This window comes from Phoca vitulina, unplaced genomic scaffold, assembly GCF_004348235.1.
Source record: "Phoca vitulina isolate PV1807 unplaced genomic scaffold, GSC_HSeal_1.0 scaffold19, whole genome shotgun sequence".
Taxonomy (NCBI): domain Eukaryota; kingdom Metazoa; phylum Chordata; class Mammalia; order Carnivora; family Phocidae; genus Phoca; species Phoca vitulina.
Genome location: NW_022589722.1, coordinates 17,329,557 through 17,350,958, shown reverse-complemented (window position 1 = coordinate 17,350,958; position 21,402 = coordinate 17,329,557). Strand labels below are relative to the sequence as shown.

The 21,402-nt window shown below is 44.4% G+C and overlaps 2 protein-coding genes across 2 annotated transcripts in view; one reads left to right on the top strand and one right to left on the bottom strand.

Annotated features, from left to right (window-relative positions):
• Nucleotides 1–11,525: 11,525 nt before the first annotated feature.
• The window catches only part of HCFC2 (host cell factor C2), a 76,530-nt gene continuing 66,653 nt past the window's right edge, over nucleotides 11,526–21,402 (bottom strand). Inside the window, exon 17 of the mRNA XM_032416213.1 lies at nucleotides 11,526–11,737. Coding sequence (XP_032272104.1) covers nucleotides 11,730–11,737 — 8 coding nt within the window. The 3' untranslated portion in view covers nucleotides 11,526–11,729. The remainder of the gene's footprint in view (nucleotides 11,738–21,402) is intronic.
• The window catches only part of NFYB (nuclear transcription factor Y subunit beta), an 18,757-nt gene continuing 16,535 nt past the window's right edge, over nucleotides 19,181–21,402 (top strand). Inside the window, exon 1 of the mRNA XM_032416217.1 lies at nucleotides 19,181–20,767. The gene's annotated coding sequence lies outside the window, so the exon portion shown is untranslated. The remainder of the gene's footprint in view (nucleotides 20,768–21,402) is intronic.

Sequence of the window (21,402 nt, the reverse complement as noted above, 5' to 3'; positions counted from 1 at the left end):
AACCACCCCAATGTTTACAGCAGCATTATCAACAATAGCCAAAAATTGGAAAGAGCCCAGATGTCCACTGACAGAAGAATGGATAAAGAAGAGGTGGTATATATGTACAATGGAATATTACTTAGTCATCAAAAAGAATGAAATCTTGCCGTTTGCAATGATGTGGATGAAACTAGAGGGTATTATGCTAAGCGAAATAAGTCAGTCAGAGAAAGACAAATATCATATGATTTCACTCATATGGGCAATTTAAGAAACAAAGCAGATGAATATAGGCAAAGGGAAGGAAATGATGAAAACAGAGAGGGAGACAAACCATAAAAGACTTAATCATAAGAAACAAATTGAGGGATACTGGAGGGGAGATGGATGGGGGGATGCGGTAACTGGGTGATGGGCATTAAGGAGGACATTTGATGTAATGAGCCTGGGTGTTATATGCAACTGATGAATCACTAAATTCTACCTCTAAAACTAATAATACACTGTATGTTAATTAAATTGAATTTAAAATGAATGAATGAATGAATAAATCTTAAAAAATAGCCATACAACCTCATAACCAAACCTCATAACTTTTGGGGAAATATATTATTTCATCTTTCCAAACAACAAACTAGTTGAGAGGAAACAGAAGAACATTGTACTCAACTTGTTAAAAAGAAATCATTGTGACTTTCTTTAATGTGCCTGGAGAAGGATTGCATTTTTCCAGTTCTTTGAAATATCAAAACAATAACAAACCTCAAGTAGTATAATCTAACACATATGTTTCTAAATCTTTACAGATAGGAGATAATTTGCCTCCCAGGACATAAGAGAAACCCCTATCTCTTTAATGTTTTCTGTCCTTTTTTCCAACTTGAGAATTACTTTCAACTTTTTAATAATAAAGACTTGAAGATGTTAAATTACTTGCTCAAGATTACAGATTATAAATCATAGAGATGGAAACAAATTTTTTTTTTTTTTTTTTAGATTTATTTATTTATTTGACAGAGAGAGACACAGCGAGAGAGGGAACACAAGCAGGGGGAGTGGGAGAGGGAGAAGCAGGCTTCCTGCCAAGCAGAGAGCCCAATGTGGGGCTTGATCCCAGGACCCCGGGATCATGACCTGAGCCGAAGGCAGACGCTTAACGACTGAGCCACCCAGGCACCCCTGGAAACAAATATTTTTCTTTCTGATGCCAAGTCTCCTTCTCTAACTGCCCTAACTAAAACAACTATTATTATACAAGTAATATAAACTCATAAAAATCCAAACTATACAGAAATACACAGATTAAAAAGGTCCCCCTCTCTCACTGTAGCAGGCCCTGTTGGTTACTTACCTGATATTCATTCCCCACTTCCTTCTCCCTAACAGAGTTTGGATTTTTTTTTTTTTTTTCAGTTTCTTCTCCTCCCCACAATAGTCAAATGATTCCAGGGAGGTGGGCACTAGCTGAGTCTGAGGTATGGTTCTGATCGGTTTATTTTTAAATCAATCATCGTGGTCTTGTTGGTTGGGACAAGGGCATGTGACATATGTGACACATAGAGGATTCAGCTGCGGCATTTGTTCTTAAAAAGAGCGAATGCTTGTGGATGTCATGAGAACGTCCTGTCGGATCTGCAGCTGCAGGGGGCATGAGTGGATGAGGGCTGCTGCAGGGTCTGAGCATCTGAGCCCGGCTTCCCAGGGGCTGCTTCCAGCCGTGATGCAGTGTGGCAGGGATACTAAGACAGGCTTGTTTCTGGGAGACCTGGGGCTCCTCTGGCGGGTGACTTTGTCCTTCTCTGCCAGGGATGGGAAGTTTGAATGTTTCTCCTGAAACTACTGCACCTGTCCCCCAGCAGGGGAGCTGCCTGAGAACAATCACTGACAATGGCAAAACCGAAAGATGGAAAGAACCTGGGTCCCCAGGGATCTCCTGAGCTGCTGAGCTAACCAACCCCAGAATCCCTCTCCCCATGGACTTCTTGTTTTACAAGATAATAAATTTCCTTGTCGTGTGAGCCACCGAGTTGGGGTTCTCTTTACTTGCAGCAGAAAGCATTGTCACTGATACAGTTACCCTCTAATCCCACTTCCCAGAAGGAATTTTTATAACAGTTTACTATGAGCTTTTCGGGTACATTTACCGACATACATACCATTTTGCAACTTGATTTATTTTGTAACCATTAATATACTTTGCACATCCTTCCACGTCATTACATATAATCTTCTTTCATCTTTTTCATGACCACATAGAATTCTCTATAGGGATGTGCCCTAATCAATGTGCTTTTATCCACGATCATTTATCTTGTACGGTTTTTCTGCACTGAAAGACACGAGGAGAGACCCAATGGCAGAGCCTTCCCAAGAGATCAAATTACTATGTTCTTCCTCTTCCCATTAGAAACGGGGCCACGTCTAATGCAGGGGAAATATACTTTTAAATGAAGACCAAAGGCAGTCTGAGCAAATAAATTAGACTTAAGAAGAAGAGAGGGCAGATGTTTGGTAGAAGGCAAGATCTCTCAGCAAGGCCTGGTCGCAAAGATGCAGCCTGAGACTATGTGCAGAAGAGGGGTATTCCAGACTATTCTAGCCACTGGATTCTCCTCCTGCCCCTTCCTCTTCCTTTCCTTGCTGCTCCACTCCGTTGACCTAGCCTCCTTGTCGCCTTCTGGCGTGCCGGATTCTGGGGGCCCCCGAGGGAGGTGCGGAGTGAGTCGGCTTAGCCGGACAAATCATCCTGCAGGAAGAGGCTGGGAAGTGCTGACTGAGTTGGGGGGCAAGGTGCAATCTGCTTGGCTGACCACTCTACCAGGCGCCAGCCTGCCAGGCCTCCGTCTGTCTGCTTCTCCCTCTGGGCGCCCGGCCCCGCCTCCAACACGGCCAGGCCCCGCCCTCACCCCGCCCCCGCCCCGCCCCCTGTCCGCTTCCTGGGACGTGGACCTCTGGCTCTGATGATCCATATCCCTAATCGCTCTATATGGGGTTGTTTTGAGTCTGTAAACAAAAAAAACAAAACAAAACAGAACTACCAGGAAGTGTTCATTGTAACGTGCTGTTACTGTTAGAGCCAAACAGCCAATGTGGTTCACCTGAGGTGGGCCTCCACCTTACCTTCTGAGAGGTGGGCGCGTCCTCAAATCCTAACCCCACCACAAAGGCCTGATGTTGAAGACTCAGCTCTGCACCCTGATCCTCACAGGAGCTGCTTCTGGCAAGAGCTGCACTTCCTCGCCATCCCAGGATGCTTCCCGCGTTCGGCCAGCTGAGTGCGATCGCTCTATCGACCTCAAACTGGCCCGGCTCAGGGGTAGATTTTGTGTGGGCGGGAAGATAAAATCAGCTGGCCTGACCTTCTCTGAGCTGTTGTAGGCCTGCCTACCTGTTATGGCAAAATTAGAATAGCACCCAACCACATCACACATTAAACATACTTGTTGGGTTTTGCTGTAAATGTTATTTGATCAAAATGGAGACAAGTGAGTAGATTGTGCCAATGTTTATATAAAAAAGAGGGAGATAGAAAGATAAATGTATATTTACTTATCTGGAACAGAAAAGGACAATGGAACTACATACCATCAAAAGGAACAGTTTTCTATAGAAAAAGGGAAGAAACGAATTAGAATAGAAACAAGAGCTACACTTCTTTGAATATACCTTATTTTGTAGATTCAAGAAACCATGTAATATTTTATATAATCGTAAAAAAAATTAAATGATAAAAAAGCAATATCTAATACTGCAAGTGAAATTTTTAAATTGCTGGTGTAACCACATTGTGAAGAAATAAGACCAAGATAACAACCAACACTCTTGGGGCACCATCCGAGGGTACTAGAGGACCAACTCATGATTTTGAAAACCAGTAAGTAAAAGGAAAGAATCAAACATTTCTTTTGCCTTTTCTATACAAACTCTACTTCAGGGTAACCAAATAATTGATGAGGGGTTATTTCTTTTTACAGTATCTCAACTATTAGAGGAATGATAAAATTAAAATATCACCATTTTCCAACTTTTAATGAATTAATGGATCTAGGCAACGATCACCAATGGTTGCAAATATCTCAAAAAGAACGACAACCAGACAAGGTGTGGCCCTGAGGGAGATACTTCTGAAGGAGGCTTCCAAAAACTCTGCATCTGAATCCAGTCAAGTAACTAGACTGTTACTAGTTACAGTCACATGTTAAATGATGCCATAAGGTGCCAAATAGCAAAATCCAGACTATAGTAAACTCCACAGAACAAGCAACCTGGTTTTTATTCAACAACAAAAACTGTAAGTAAAAAGAAGAGAGATGAAGGCAAAAACCTATAGATTAAAAGTATTTGAGATATTCATTTGCAATGAACTGACTTTATTTGGATCCTGATTCAAACAAACTATTAGAAAAATCAATTCTAGGGCGCCTGGGTCGCTCAGTTGGTTAAGCGTCTGCCTTCAGCTCAGGTTATGATCCCAGGGTCCTGGGATTGAGCCCGGGGTCAGGCTCCCTGCTCAGCGGGGAGTCTGCTCTCCCTCTCTCTTTGCCCCTCCCCCAGCTTGTGCTCTCTCTCCTCTCTCGATCACTCTCAAATAAATAAATAAAATCTTAAAAAAAATAATAAAAAAATCAATTCTATAAATAGACACAAGTGTTTTAACACTGGCTAGATATTTGATGGTATTAATTTTTTATGTTGTTTTTGGGTTTTGCGGTTATGTTTTTAAAACATTTAGAAACATTGAAATATTTACAAATGAAATGATAAGATGTCTGGCTTTTTTTCCCCCCCAAAAATAATCCTGGGTTGAGGGGCAGGGGAAGGCGTAGCGATATAGAAGAAACAAGAGTAGCTGTGAGTTGGTAACTGTTGAAGCTGAGTGAAAGGTACTGAGGTTCATTATATACTATTTTCTTTACATTTGTATCAGCTTGGAAATTTCAGTGATAAAAATGTTTTTAAAAATCCTTTGGAAAGAGTTCTTAGAATTTTGCTTTTGAAATGACTTAAGTTGAGTAACTCATTTAATTTGGCTATGATTTGTTAGAAACCCGTTCATATTTTGGAATGCTTTCCAAGTGGGAAAATAATGGTAATAACAGTAATTAGTACACATCCAGTACTTAGAGTGTGCCGAGCTCAGTGTTTTGCTCATTTAAATCTTGTCAACAGTCTTCAAAGTTGGTGGTATAATTTTCCCATTTTTTCTATAGGATTACAGAGGAGGAGGAAACTGAAGCCCAGAGAGATTGAGTAACTTGCCGGAAGTCACACAGTAAATGGAGGAGTCAGGATTTGAACACATGCAATTTGGTTTCACAGTCCATGCTCTTAACCACTATGTTAATCTACGAATTATTTTCCAATAGAAGAACATTTTTATGAACACTGGATTGAACGATTAATGAAGTTGACAAATGTGATACTTCGTACACATTTATTTGACATTTATTAACTTTTTGAATTTTTTTTTCTTTGTATTTTAGAGCAATATTTTTTTGCAAGGTCCCAAATATTTTCATAGGCCCAAATATCACGTAGGCCCTATACCCGGAACCTCTCCTGCACAGTGTATATAAGACAGCCTGAGAGCTAGGGCAGAAACTGTGAATTACCGGGCGCCTGGGTGGCTCAGTCGTTGGGCGTTGCCTTTGGCTCAGGTCATGATCCCAGGGTCCTGGGATGGAGTCTCACATCGGGCTCCCTGCTCAGCGGGAGGCCTGCTTCTCCCTCTCCCACTCCCCCTGCTTGTGTTCCTGCTCTCGCTGTGTCTCTCTCTGTCAAATAAATAAATAAAATCTTAAAAAAAAAAAAAAGAAACTGTGAATTACCAGGTATACTTTAGCCTGATCCTCTTGTCCTGCAGGTCTCTAGGTTTTGTCAACTTTCAATATCCTTCCTGATTGTTTCCATCAGCCTCCTTTAGTATAACCACAACTCACCTTCTTGAGTGGACCCCCGTCCGTGCTGATCGTTGATTCTGTTTTGACCGGCTGCTATTGGTTTGCCTCTAGAGAATGCATTTTGGCTTTCCCAGGTCCGTCCCCCCACCCCCACCCCCCACTGGCTCATAGGCTGCCTGGCCACCCTTTGGTCAGAATTCATAGCATCTGGCCCAGAGAAAGGCCATGAGAGGGTCAGAGCACATCTCACTTCAAACTGTCTTCCCAGTCCCCACGGATAGTTTTTTTTTTTCCCCAAAGATTTTATTTATTTATTTGAGAGAGAGAGAGAGCACAAGCAGGGGGTGGGCATGGGAAGGGGCAGAGGGAGAAACTGACTCCCTGCTGAGCAGAGAGCCTGATGCGGGGCTCGATCCCAGGATTCTGAGATCACCACCTGAGCCAAAGTCAGATGCTCAACCGACTGAGCCACCCAGGTGCCCTCCCCCACCCCCCAACTGATAGTTTAGTCTATGCCTGAGGACTTTGGAAGATTCTATCCAGTGGGATTCCTGGCTCTAGCTTCTGTGTAGTGGCCACCTGGGTATGGCAATAGCCTAACCAGTGGGCAATAGAAAAACTAAAAGGCCTCCACACGGTCTGCCCATGGATTCCTCCAATGCTGCAGGTGGGTAGGGAGGTTAGGGGACCCTGGGCTCCCTCCTGCCCCTCAGCCATCTTGTTGTGTCTTATCTTCCACTTGAGACAGTCCTGTGCATTAATTTTAGTATCAGTTAATCTACCGTAAAAGTTTTGAGCTGGGAGGGAGGGACAGAGTGTACTTTTCCCTGGGCCCTCACCTGCGAGGAAGAGCTACTAGCCATGAACCCTCCTGAAAGGTAACGCTGAAAATGGGATGTGAGTGCATTCTAAGCATGATTTAATGAGAATTCCATAATGTACCAAAGAATAAAAAGATAAACATAGACTGACTTAAAGATCAAAAGGGCAGAATAACTTTGAACTTCCAAATCAATTTTTCCTCCAAAACATACATTTAAAAATCTTTATTGATAGCAAGACTGAAGGATTTTGGTTCTGTGGTCTCATATGCAAGTGTATTGACAATTCCAAAGGCTAAGCCCTTTCAGCATTGGTTCTGTCCTTTGCTAGTGAATAAATAAAGTGCTCCTAGTTGAGTTGCCTCTATTGGTCCCTGCCCTGCCCCTAGAGCCCCTAGAACCTTAAGAGGTCTTCCGAATTCAATAGTTGGCCTGTTCAATCCTATCTAGTTAGGAAATTTTAAAATGGCCCAAGGCAAATAAGACTCAGCTGCCACAAACACAGCCTGATATCACCGAGAAGAAAAACAAGAAAAGGACAAAGCCCTGCGGCATTTTATCTTGTAAATATTTATGTTGCTATTTGCATCATGCCAAGTGAAAAAGGGCTGGTAGACAAATTACGGTTCTTGTGATGTGAAGTAGTCCAGAGTGTGCTAGGAAAGGGTTTTCTGAGCATGGTGGTGGTATGGTGTGGGGACAGATGAGTTAAAATGGAAAACGAGATATGATAGGTGGAGGAAGTAGGGTGAGCCACCATGTTGCACAACTACAGGGATGCCATTCATTAGAGTCAAGTGAATGTTGCCCCCTGGGATTGCGTAGTGCACCACCTGCGTCCTGGGACTCAGGGTAGACGGTAAATGTTGGTTGAACTTCGCTGAATGCAAAGGATGGTTTCGTCTTCTTTTACATTCAAATCTAGAGATAAGATAAGCATTGCCTGAAGTGTGGTCCACAGAACAGCAGTCCTAGAGAAATGTTTTTCCAGAAAGGGGAAATGCTGCAAGCAAATTAATCTGTCATGAGAAGCATAATGCACATTATATAATACAGGCTCTAAGAAGTCCTGCGATTAAAAGAATTTCTTTTTTCACTTAGTTTTGAACTCAGAATTTCCCATCTCATTTGAGCATAGGATTCTCCCTTCCCTCCCTTTTTGGGTAACATAACATTTCTACAGACACTTGAGAAACACTCTACCAGGGCATCTCAATATGTGTAAACTGCGCTCTATTCACAGTCCTCAAATCCAAATTTGAAGGCTGTTTTCTGAGTTTGCCCATGGAAAAAAAGTCATGTTACTCATTTATTCATTTATATATTCATTTAACTAACATTTATGGAGTGTCTATATTGGTCCTTATGCTAGGAATAACAAAAGATGCCCTAGCCTTCCAAGAATTCATGGTGAAGAGAAGAATACAGAACGCTAAGCAATTACAAGATGACTGAAAAGATTGTGGGATAGAATGAGCTTGTGTTGCTTCACACACTCCATCATTCACATGGACATCAACAGCAGCTGGGTGGGGGCAGGGAGAATCCACCTGGCCAGGGTGCCTCAAGCTATTTGTGGTGAAGATCCTGTTGGGTGGTTGTGATCTTTCGATTTATTATAAGCAATAGATATTTGGTCTTCCTAAAACCCTTAGAATTGTTTAAGTAGTAAGAGGAGAAAAGTGTCTTGATGTTTGTAACACACCCCTTTCAAACACATCTGAGTTTATGTCATCCAGTGACTTTTGGAAAGCCCCTAAGGATGGGGGCTGGTTGCGAAGGGAACCAACAAGGTGCTTAGAGAGTTGGAACTCTCCGTGCAGGCACCACCCACCCTCACCCACCTTCTGAGAGGAGAGAGGGGCTGGAGACTGAGTTCAATCACCAGCGGCCAAAATTTAATCAATCGTGCCTATGTAATGAAGCCTCATAAAACCGCCAAAGGTCTGGGTTTGGAGAGCTTCCAGGTTGGTGACCATGTGGAGGTTCTGGGAGAATGGCGCCCCTAGAGAGGTCACAGAAACTCTGTGCCCCTTCCCACATAGCTTGCCCTATGCTTCTCTTCGCTCAGACTGTTCGTCTGTTTCCTTTACAGTATCCTTTATAATAAACTGGTAAATGTAAGTAAATGTTCCTCTGAGTTCTGTGAGCTGCTCTAGCAAATTAATTGAACCCAAGGAGGGTGCCATGGAAGTCTCCAATCTACAGTCCATGGTCAGAAGCACAAGTGAAAACACGGACTTCCGACTGGCAACTGGAAGGGGGTGGAGACGGTCTTGTGGGACAGAGCCCTTCCCCTGTGGGATCTGAAACTATCGTCAGGTAGCTGGTGTCAGAATTCAGTTGAATTGTAGGACCCTCAGCTGATGTTGGAGAATTGCTTGTTGGGGGTTGGAAAAAAAAACACACACACAGTGGGGTTTCTCTTTTTCAATCCATTGTGAATTGATACTTTTGCAAAATACATTAAAAATGTATTACGAGGGCGCCTGGGTGGCTCAGTCATTAGGCGTCTGCCTTAAGCTCAGGTCATGATCCCAGGGTCCTGGGATCGAGCCCCGCATCGGGCTCCCTGCTCCACGGGAAGCCTGCTTCTCCCTCTCACACTCCCCCTGCTTGTGTTCCCTCTCTCGCTGTGTCTCTAGCTGTCAAATAAATAAAATCTTAAAAAAAAAATGTATTACGAAGTCAGTGTGATACTGCCATAAAGAAAGACATATAGATTAATGGAACAGAATTGAGAGTCCAGGAATAAACCCTCATGTTTATGGTTAATTGATTTTCTGTTTGTTGTTCCTGTGCCAAAACAGTTCAATGGGGAAACAGCACTCTTTCCAACAAATGGTGCTGGAACAACCAGATACTCACATGTAAAAGAATGAAGCTGGATCCCTCCTTACACCATGCACAAAAATCAACTCAAAACTGACCTAAATGTAAAAGCTATTCTTTTTTTTTAAAGATTTTATTTATTTATTTATTTGAGAGAGAGAACGAGAGAGCGCGCAAGTGGGGTAGGGAGGGGAAGAGGCTGAGGGAGAAGCAGGCTCCCCGCTGAGCAGGGAATCCAATGGACACGGGGCTCCATCCCAGGACCCTGGGATCACGACCTGAGCCAATGGCAGCCACTTAACCCACTGAGCCACCCAGACATCCCTAAATGTAAAGGCTATTCCTAGAAGAAAATACAGGAGTAAATTTGAAACCTTGGGTTAGGGGGCGCCTGGGTGGCTCAGTCGGTTAAACATCTGCCTTCAACTCAGGTCATGATCCTAGGGTCCTGGGATCGAGCCCTACATCGGGCTCCCTGCTCTGAGGGAGGCCTGCTTCTCCCTCTCCCAGTCCCCCTGCTTGTGTTCTCTCTCTCACTGTGTCTCTCTCTGTCAAATAAATAAATAAAATCTTTAAAAAAAAGAAACCTTGGGTTAGGCAAGGTCTTCTTAGATACAGTACCAAAAGCACTAGAGACAAAAGAGAAAAAGTAGATAACTGTATTTCATTAAAATGAAAATCTTCTGTGCTTCGAAGGACACCATCAAGAAAGTGAAAACAGGGCGCCTGGGTGGCTCAGTCGTTAAGCGTCTGCCTTCAGCTCAGGTCATGATTCCAGGGTCCTGGGATCGAGTCCCACATCGGGCTCCCTGCTCGGCGGGAAGCCTGCTTCTCCCTCTCCCACTCCCCCTGCTTGTGTTCCTGCTCTCGCTATCTCTCTCTCTGTCAAATAAATAAAATCTTTAAAAAAAAAAAATTAAAAAAAAAAAAAAAAAGAAAGTGAAAACAAAACAAAACAAAACCAAAAAAACCCAAACCAAAGAACGGAAGAAGGTATTTGTAAATCTCATTTTTGATAGCGGACTTATACCCAGAATATATAAAGAATTCTTACCACTCAATAATAAAAAAGGATCAATAACCCAATTTAAAAATTGGGCAAAGGGTCCAAATAGACTTTTCTCGAAAGAAGACATACAGACGGCCAAAGATGTGAGCAGGGTTTAGGAAAGCTGATAGGAGACAGTGTATTTCCTCCACATTTGCAACATCAGGAAACTATTAGCACCCGGAGGTCTCAAGGTGCAAGGAGACGGAATAGTTCCAGAATCTATGGCGAGTAGCAGAATGGAAGGGGCTGACCAGACAGGAGTGTACTTTGGGAGGAGGAGGCAGCAGACCCACAGCTTCCAGCAGCAAAGAACGAGGGAAATAAATACCCCAGCCCCACTCTTCCGGCCTTTGATCTCCTGCTAGTACCTCCCCCACTGGCCAAGCCCAAGCCCAAGAGTGAGCCTGAGTTCCGCAGTTGGGAGAATGTGGTGGAAACAGGCCTGCGCAGAGGCGAGTATGTGATTTGGGGAGTAGGAGGTAGAGGTAACATGTGTGTGTGGGCTATGGATGTGGAAAACTGAAATGAAAGAAATATTTAGGCGACTGGCAGGGAAGGTGAGGGTGGGAACAAAACGTAAGGCTGATACGGATGGGATAACATTCTTGCTCTCTGAGCACCGGGATGTTCTCCAATGGGCAGATCCAAGGGGCAGTTCAGCTTGGAGCAGGAGTGCCCCCAAAACTGTTGTGTAGGCTCCTGACTTTTGTAGGTTTCAAGCATGGCCCTGCGCCAGAGTCAACAGACTTTTTCTTAAAGGGACAGGTGGTAAATATTCTGAAGTTCTGCAACCCAACGGCTCGATCACCGCCGCCGTGGTGGGGAAGCAGCCGTTGATAAGACATACATGAACCGCCTAGTGCTCCAGCACAACATTCTTTATAAACACAGGCAGCGGGCCTGCAGGCCATAGCTGCCCAGCCCCGGCCTAGACCCCTCCGAACGTTGTCATCATTTTGCCTTCAGATAGGTCCGAGGTATCTCTTGGAATGGGCCTTTCCCCGGCCTGGATGGATAAGCTGCTGGACCTCTTTCAGAGAGCCAGCAATGAATGGGGCAGGACACCGGGCTTGATTTCCTCCGGCCCTGTAAGGAAGAAGGGAGGCGGGGCCGCAGTTTGCAGCTTCAGCATCTTAATTTCAACTATTTTCCTGAAAAAAAAAAAAAATGTTAGGTTAAAGGGAGGTTTCCTTTTCTTGCCGGGGTCATACCCTAGTTCGGTGAAATGAAGATGAAACTTTGAAATCACACAGACGGGAGTCAAACCTGAGCCTTTCTCACTGTTCGGCCTCCTAGAGATGATGCTTGCCTCCTGGGTAACCAGAGCTATGATTATTACATGTTTGAAATGAAAGGCCAGTTTGCCGTGTCTCCCCTTCTGGACTCCTTTAGGTGCATCTCTCACTCTCTGTGTGCTGTCACCTTCCTTGACTCTGTCTTGGATTCGAGCCAGCCTCGTCTCCCTCCTTAAAAGCTCGGTAATGATTTCTTGTGCAGTGCGCATCACCCACAACGGGGGCGGGGGGGAGAGGTGGGTATATATATTAATTCAGATGAAAGGAGCTGGCAAGCAGCATCGCAATGGACAAAATTAACTTCCCCTTTATGGTTATTATTCCTGGGACCTCGCTAGGCATAGACGCATTACTCGGGACTAATTTTCAAGGGAGGAAAACCCAACTTGGACCTGCGTAGACAACATGGAGAACCCCAAACCAGAACTCTTAGAGACTCTCCTCTGTCTCTCCTCTCTGCTTCTCTCTTTGTGTGCTGGCTTCCTCCAAAAAACGAGCTCCTCCCAGCTCTGACACCAGAGAGAGGCTGACACCTGCTCTCCTTGGTGTCAGATTTACAGTCCTGGGTAAGGAAGGGTTTTTACTTGGGGTAGTTGGAGATCAAACCAGCATCAGTGGACAAAACTCAGCTCTGTCATCAGAGGTCAGTCAGTTCACATATATGTGAGGAATAGCCTGATAGAAGCAAGGGGTTGGGGCCTGGGGCAAATGAAAGAAACCATCACCCCCAAACAACTTAAATTCCTCCCTCCCCACTCCAAACTTTATAGAGGTCAAATAAAGGTATGTGTGCTGCCTCCAAAGACCACACGGGCTGGGTAAGGAGTTCATAACCTTTGAGCTAGAAGATCTCAAGGATCTCTTAGCAATTCGGCAAATGAATCTGCGACGTTGACAGTAAGCAAACAAAGGTGGGAGAGGCCTTTCCAGGCAAGGCAATGCTATTTCCGAAGGATAATTAAGGCAGGGGATGTGCCAAGTTGGGAGGGACATCCTTTAGATTTCATAAAACTCAGCAACTTCTCAGAGTGAGGTCATAAACGCCTTTTAAAAAGACTATCACTCTAGGCTCAGAAAATTCAGTCATGTAAATTCAGTCTGTGCTTATACTTTTGTATCCTTTGACTGGATTGGGCTCTCGTTGGACTCAATTAGTGTCAAGTCAAAAGTATGGGTGGTGGAATGGTCTCTCGCTCCGAGACAGGGGCAATGGAAGAGTCCTGGAGACAGGTGATCGTAACCTCACAGAACCTGCCAGATAACTTTGTCCAGGTGCTTGTCAGTGGCCCAAACTTTCCAGGTAGAATTACCTATCATGCAAACCAAGAATGAGCTTAGGTACCCTGAAAGCAGGAATATAAAAAAATGGGACCCAAGAAACGAGGGGGAAATATTTGGGAGGAAGCATATGATATTGAGAAGTATATCAAGGTGCCCATTTTGGAGAGAGCCAGAACTTTTGGGGACTTTCATCCATGTATTTTGCAGTGAAGCGTCCTTTTTATTTTGAATCATATATGGGAGACATAGCATCACAATCCTTTCAGTGCTTAGAGCCACTAAAAGAGCTCATGGGACGCCTGGGTGGCTCAGTCAGTTTAGCATCTGCCTTTGGCTCAGGTCATGATCCCGGGGTCCTGGGATCCAGCCCCGCATCAGGGTCTCCCTGCGCTGGTTGAGAGCCTGCTTCTCCCTCTCCCTCTGGCTGCCGCTCCCCCTGCTTGTGCTCATGCTCTTGCTCTCTCTCTGTCAAATAAATAAAATCTTAAAAAAAAAAAAAAAAAAAAGAGCTCTTTAGGAGCTGTCCTTGAGCCAGAGGTGGGAGGGAGGTCTGTGGCCTCCCGTTTCCTCCCCTCCAGGTACCTCCCTCAGCAGTTCCTTCCCCTGCAGGGCTCAGCCTGCCTCATCACCCCTCCCTGGTAGGACCATTCCCTAGAGTCTCTATTAAAATTTCCTGCCCTTTTATTCCTTCCCCAGGCACCTCTAATCCACGGGGATGATGGTGTTAATGATGACAGAGCATATACATTACTCCCATAACTAGGTAAACTAGATAACCTTTAAAGATGGCAGGATTCCAATGTAATAAAGAAGTAATAATAGCTGTTACACTTCCTAAGTAGTCACAGTCATTCTCAGTTTTGATTTTTTTCCAGTTGTCCCCATCTCAATAATTCTAACAATGGTTAACAATGGCTAACCATTTTGGCCATTTTTCAATGTTTCAATTTTTCAATTTTCAGGCACTCCTCTAAGCTCTTTATACTAACTCATGCCTCTCCACAATCCCGAGTTAGGTTGTTATCTCCAAAATGGATGAGGAAAGGCATCACTTTGCAGATAAGGAGATGAGGCGTGCAGAGGTTATGTAGCCATGGACACGAGGTCACCCACTGGTAGTTGATCACCCAGGATATCACACCAAGGAGTCTAGCTCTAGAATCCTCCATTCAAGTTAGCCAAGGCAATAACTCAAGTTTCTTCACTACTCCTTTTTGGCACAAAAATGTTCTACAAGACGAAACCAGAGAGGGAGACAAACCATAAGAGACTCTTAATCTTAGGAAACAAACTGAGGGTTGCTGGGGGGTGCGGGTAGGGAAACTGGGTGATGGACATTGGGGAGGGTGTGTGTTGTAATGAACACTGGGTATTATATAAGACTGATGAGGGCGCCTGGGTGGCTCAGTTGGTTAAGCGACTGCCTTCGGCTCAGGTCATGATCCTGGAGTCCCAGGATCGAGTCCCGCATCGGGCTCCCTGCTCAGCAGGGAGTCTGCTTCTCCCTCTGACCCTCCCCGCTCTCATGCTCTCTCTCTATCTCATTCTCTCTCTCAAATAAATAAATAAAATCTTTAAAAAAAAAATTAAAAAAAAAGACTGATGAATCACAGACCTGTACCTCTGAAACAAATAATACATTATAATTCATTGAATTTAAATTAAAAAAAAAACTGTTCTACCTCTAAAATGTATTGCCTGTCTATCTACTACTCTCCATCTCTCTATCTCCAGCACCGCTACCAAAGAAGAAACCACCATAAGATATCATCAAGAAATGAGTTCCACCAGAGCAGGGTCTTGGTCTTGCGCCTCTCTGTCTCCCCGGGGCTGGCTGGCACATTGTAGAGATTCAATAAATATGGACAGAGTGAATGATTTCCTAACTGAAATCAAGAAGCATGCATTGAACACTTATTCTGTTTTTCAGAGAAAACTGTTGACTTTCTTTCTTTTTATAATCTAATTGTGCCTGCTGTACTCTATTCATTAGAAGTGAGTCAATAAGTCCAGCCCACACTCTAGGGGAGGGGATTATACAAAAGTGTGAATACCAGGAGGTGGGGGTCACTGGGGGCCATTTTGGAGTCGCCTACGACATAGTTTTTCCCCAATTTTTTTCTACTGCTAACATGCTCTTCTGAATATCTTATTGCCTGCATTACATATTATTTCCTTCTGATACATTTATTGGCTAGAAGAGTAAGAACATATATATATATTTTTAGATTTATTTATTTATTTTAGAGAGAGAGCATGAGCAGGGGGAGGGGAAGAAGGAGAGGGAGCGAAGCAGATTCCCTGCTGAGTGCAAAGCCCCACCTGGGGCTCCATCCCAGGACCCTGAGATCATGACCTGAGCGGAACACTCAACCACCCAGATGCCCCAAAGGGTAAGAACATCTCAAAGGCTGCCAATGCACGCTGACTAATAATTGCTTTCTAGAAAGCTTCTCATCATCAGTGGATGGGAACACTCATCTCACCACATCTTCATCATCATCTTTGTTGTAAAATTCTTTGCTTATTTGAAAGATTTCTCTTTCTTTCGATTTGCATTTGAGGGTAAACTTTCCCCCGCCACCCCGACATGTTTATTAGCCATTTGTATTTTTTCTCTTATGAGTTTTCTATTTTATGTCCTGTACTTCTTTTTCTATTGGAGATTTAGTGCCTTTCTTATCAATTTGTAAGTGCTTCACACATAAAGATATTAACAATGGCTAGAATTTTTGGGGGGTAATGGTTTTATCGAGATATCATTTACAGACACCATAATCAATTTTAGAACATTTTCATCACCTCAAAAAGAAACCCCAATGCCCCATAGCTACCACTCCTTACTTTCTCATCCCCTTCCAGCCCTAAGGAGCCACAAGTCAACTTTCTGTCTCAATGGATTTGCCTATTCTGGGCATTTATTTATTTATATATTTATATATTTTATTTTTTTTTAAAGATTAATTTATTCATTTGGGAGGAGGGGCAGAGGGAGAGAATCTCAAGCAGACTCTCCGCTGAGCCGGGAGCCAGACGTGGCGCTCAATCCCACGACCCCAAGATCACAAACCGAGCCAAAACCAAGAGTTGGATGCTCAACCAACTGAGCCCTCGAGATGCCCCTATTCTGGGCATTGAATATAAATGAAATGACATACTCTGTGGTCTTGTGTCTGGCTTCTTTCCCTTTAATAATGTTTTCAAGGTTCATTCACGTTGTAGCATGTATCAGAACTTCACTCTTTCTATGGCTGAATAATGTTTCATTGTGTGGATAGACCACACTTTGTTTATCCATTCATCAGTTGATGGACATTTGAGTTATTTCCACCTTCTGGTTATATGCATAATACTGCTATGAACCTTCACATATGAGTTTTTGTGTGGATCTATTTTTTTCCTTTTCCTTGGGTGTATACCTAGTAATTGGAATTGTGGGGTCAGTTGCTAATTCTACGTTGAACTGTTTGAGGAACTGCCAGACCCTTTTCCCCAGTGGCCGCCCGGTACTTCATTCCCGCCACCAGCGTATGAGGGTTCTGATTTCTCCACATCCTCAACCACACTTGCTATTGTTTATCTTTTTTATTATCGCCAAACTAATGAGTATGAAGTAGTATCTTACTGTGGTTTTTATTTGGATTTCCCTTATGGTTAATGCTCTTGAGCATCTTTTCATGTGCTTGTCGGCCATACATATATCTTTTCAGAGAAATGCCTGTTCAAATCCTGTGAATGGGAAGGATTTTATTGGAGGAATTGGGGCCAGAAGGAACCTGCAGTGGAGCAAGACCAAGACAGAGTCGTAGGTTTGAGACTTGGTTCCCCCCAACTTCTAGCAGTGTGATTTCTGGGTTTCTGAAGCTCTTCACCTGTTTGCAAGTCTTTTAGGTGGGGATAATAATAATACCTATTTCATGAGGCCACTGTGTGGCTGACATGAGAACACATGCATGTAGGATTTAGCAGAGCACCTGACACACTGAAAACACACAATAAGTGGGAGCCCTTTTCATGATTTGTAAAGGTACCAACGTGATAAGGACCGTGTTTCAGGAAGATTAATCTGGCCATGTTATTACAGTAAGTAGATTAAATAGAGTTTGCAGAGAGGACCACCAGTACAGCGGAGACCTGACAGTTGAAGCAAAAAGATGTTTTCTGGCCTTCTTTCTTATTAAAGACAAGTTTTCCTCTAGTCCATGGCCTGAGCAGCCTTAGGGAGGAGTGATCTTGTTGGTTTTTCAGGTTGATCAAAGATATTTTCAAAGATATTTAATTAACTCACTAATCCATGGGGAAATAGTGATGAATATGTTTTGAACATTTTGATTAACACTTCATAATAATTTGAAGAATTTGAAATATGTTTATTAACTGTTTCTTCAGAGAGAGATGACATATCAGGCTTTAGTAATTTCAGGGTCATTTACATTATCAATTAAAATACAATTGTATCCAATGCCTTGCTCATGCATTCAATTCCATATAGACATATAGAGCTCCCAGTATGTGCCAGACACTGTTCCGGGCACTAAGTATACAGTGGTGAACACAGTCTTTGCACTCAAAAAGTTCTTGTCCTAATAAGGTGAAATATTAAAAATCTATTCATTCAACAAATATTTTTTGAGTACCTACTATGTGCTTGGGATACACTGGTGAACAAAAAGCAAAAATCCTTGTCCTCATAGAACTTACATTCTAATGGGAAAAGACAGACAATAAAACATAAGCAAAATAAATGAGGAAATTCTACAGTTTGTTACAGGTGATAAGTATCATTGAAAAAGAAAATAAAGCAGTTAAGGGAGAGTGGGGATAGGGAGCTAGAATTGCAACTTTTAGGTCAGGGTGAGCCTCATTGAGAAATGGAAGGAGCTGAGAGAATGAGGTATGTGGATGTCTGAGAAAAGAAGGTACCAGGCAGATGGAACAGCAAATGCAAAGGTCCTGAGGCAGGAGCGTTCCCGTTAGAAATAAGGACAACAAGAAGTGGAGTGAGCAAAGGAAAAAGTAAAAGTTAGAGGGAGAGCGGAGAGGGGATAGATCATAGATCCCATAGGGTCTTGCCCAGTGAAAAGGTCACCATTTCTGAAATTCAGAAACAAGTAAAAAGCACGGAATGTATTTCTTGCTAAGCAAAGGACAGCTGCATTGTAAGGCAGAGCCTGTGACCAAAGAAATCTGTGGTCTTACGTGGTGTTTTGGGAAGTGTGGGTTCAGAGATTCACACTTGTAGAAGCTGGACTGTTTGGGGGCTGAGCTGACCTTTAGCTAAGGAGGCAGGATTGCTGGAGTGGGGCTGTCGCTGACTGGCTGAATTTCTGAAGCGGGAAGCTGTCACCGAGTGAGAGGTTGTCACTGATGGATGGAAAGATTCTGGTTGTTGTACTATGACCAAAGAACAATTAGTCTTTTCCTTTGTTCAACTTAGAATGAACACACTTGTCACCCTCCGCTTTGCCAGGCCACCGTAAAGGCTTTGTCCTTTACTCTGAGGGAACCGGGGAGGTACTGGAGGATTTCTGAGCAGAAGGGTGACAGGATCTCATTTACATTTTCAGAGGATCACTCTGGCTGCTGTGTAGGCAAGCGGGGAAGTTAGACGGTCACTGCCGACCGTCATCCTGGGGGGAGGAGATGTGGCTTGAACGATGGTGGTAGTCATGGGGGGGAATGAGAAGGGAATATCCCCGTTTTGGATAGGTTTACACACCACAAAGAAACAAGGTAATCCAATTCGGCTAAGAGATTGCAGTGAAGAGAATAATATTTACCTTCACATGAGGTGATAGGACTAGATGACATTATAGAGTAACCAGGCGGGGCTACTTTAGGAGGGGTGAGGGAAAGCCTCTTTGAAGAGGAAGACCTCAGAGATGAAAAGGAGCCAGTTAAGACCTTAAGACAAGAGCCGTGGCTGGGGGGGGGGGGGGGGGGAGCCCAGACCAGGGTGAGGCGAAGGGGGGAGGGGGGGAAGGGTAGAGGCATAAATGGGGGAGGGAGGGAAAAGAGGAAGCCAGATCTTTCCAGGCCTTGAGTGCAGAGAATGGACTGAGAGGGGCAAGAATAGAATCAGGAAGTTGGAAACAGAGACCATTCTATACTAGACGCTATCATCATGGAAATTCTATGAGGCCTCATTAAAGTCATAAAGTAAAATCCAACCGGGAAGTCTTTCTTGTGCCAAGGATTCTGCTTTGTTGTTTGCCAAATTATGACTCATATAAATAATGGTATAAGTTAAGGGGTAGCTATGGTGTGTGGACCAGTAAAAGAGACAATCACCTGTCCTCTGACCTTTAATGAAAAGTCTAGATTAGTCTAGAAGCAATAAAACATCTGAACAGTCAAGGAAAAAAAAAGGAAAGTCTGGATTAGTCTAGACAATGTCTTTTCCACAGCTAAACTGTGATACATGTCTTCCACCATGTGATCATGAAAAATGGGGGTAACATTTACTGGGGGGCTTCCTGAATGCAGGTGTAAAGGGCACAGAGAACACAGTTGTCAAGCCAGCATGACCTGGGGTTCAACAGCAGAGGGGCATGGACTAGGTCCCCTATCTTTTAGAGTTAGCTCCCAAGGGTAAGGAGGGTGCTTTATCCACCTTTGCAACCCCAGGGCTCCTGGCACAGCCCCTGGTAGACAGTGGGAGCTGAGTAACCTTTTTGTTGCATCGGAATTAAGCATGTCAGTGAGATCAACAGTACTGAAATAAGAGCCTGTTAACTCAGGAAAAGCAGTCATCTTGCATCTTTTGGTTCATCATCCAGTGTGTGGATTAGTCATAACTTCTCTCAATCCTACTACTTCCTTTTTTATATTTCCTGTCTTTGAGCACATCATTTCACTCTGAAAACTCCACTTGCACAGGTCATCACCCAGGGAGAGGTCCAATGCAGGCCAATTTTACTCCTTCTTTAGCAAATAACAGTTTTTAAAAGTTCGATGGAGATTGAAATTCATATCATATAAAGATCTTAAGATAGGGGGCCAACTTATTTTTTTTAGGGCGTTCTCTGTGCATTGTCTTTAATTCCAAACAATCCTAAGAAGTATCGAGCTAGTATTAGTCTCATTACAGAGGTGAGGAAATTGTCACGGAGGGGCAAAGAAATTTGGCCAGGGTCACAAGCCGGTATGAGGGGGAGGTGGAATTCAAATCAGGGTGTTCGATTGCACAGTGGCATTGCTCCTTACTCCTCTTGGAATAACTTGGAGGCTTTCACTTGTCATTGCTTCCTTATTTGCTCTTGAAATGTTAAAATATGCGGAGAAACAGTAGGAGCTCTATAAATAAAACATGTCTATATATTTTTAAATGATTAAAGCTGGAAAGTTTAATGTGGCACCGGGCCACTTGTTTAGTGGAAGTAAAGCGAACGCGATTGCGGGCTCGCGTTGCAGAAATCCTGCCGCCCTTTGCAGCGCGCGGTGGTGTCTGGCTCACAGCCCATCTGTGATGGTCGCAGGCGAGGGAAGTCCGACCCACACTGCAGTCAGGGAAAGACAGCGGGGGAGCCTGGCTGCAGAGGCAAGAACCGACCATGGATTCTTGCGGCCCAAATAATCATCTGGTTGGGAAAAGCCACATGTCAGGTAGCAACTATTGGGGGTGCGGGATCGGGGGTGGAGGGGGAGACAGGAAATGCAACATTTTAAACTCAGGGTGAAGGCTGGCTAGACTGACCAACCTGTTAAACCTGAAGGAGAGGATTGTATCTTTAGATGAAATCTGAGCAACGAACATCCGAGCTCAGTGACCGAGAGGGAGCCGTTGTGCATTTGGCAACGTTTACAGGCACATAAGGAAAACACAAGGTGCTGAAGGCATTGCAGGAGGTAGCCGTCGTGCAAATCCACCCGGTAGCTCGAATGTCGCCCTGGCGGGCGGTTTCTGCCCTTGGTTTCCCCTTCTAAAAAATCGTCGGGCGGGTGAGACGCTTTCACGTGGGGGAGGGAGGGGACGGAAAAGGGAGCGAAGCCTGAGAAATCACGCTTCGCAGAGGCCCGGGAAAACACCGTGGGAAGAAAGCCCGCAGAGACCTCAAGAGCGTGCCCGAGTCCCGGCCCCGGGAAGCCCCCGCGGAGCACGGAGGCCGCCGGCCGGCGCCGCGCGGCCTCTGCAAGACCCTCCCGCCCGCCGCGGCCCGCAGCCCGCTCTGCGGGCTGCAGCTGCTGCGGCCGCTCGGCACCCCGGGCGGAGGCGGGGCGGGGCGGGGCGGGGCCGCGGC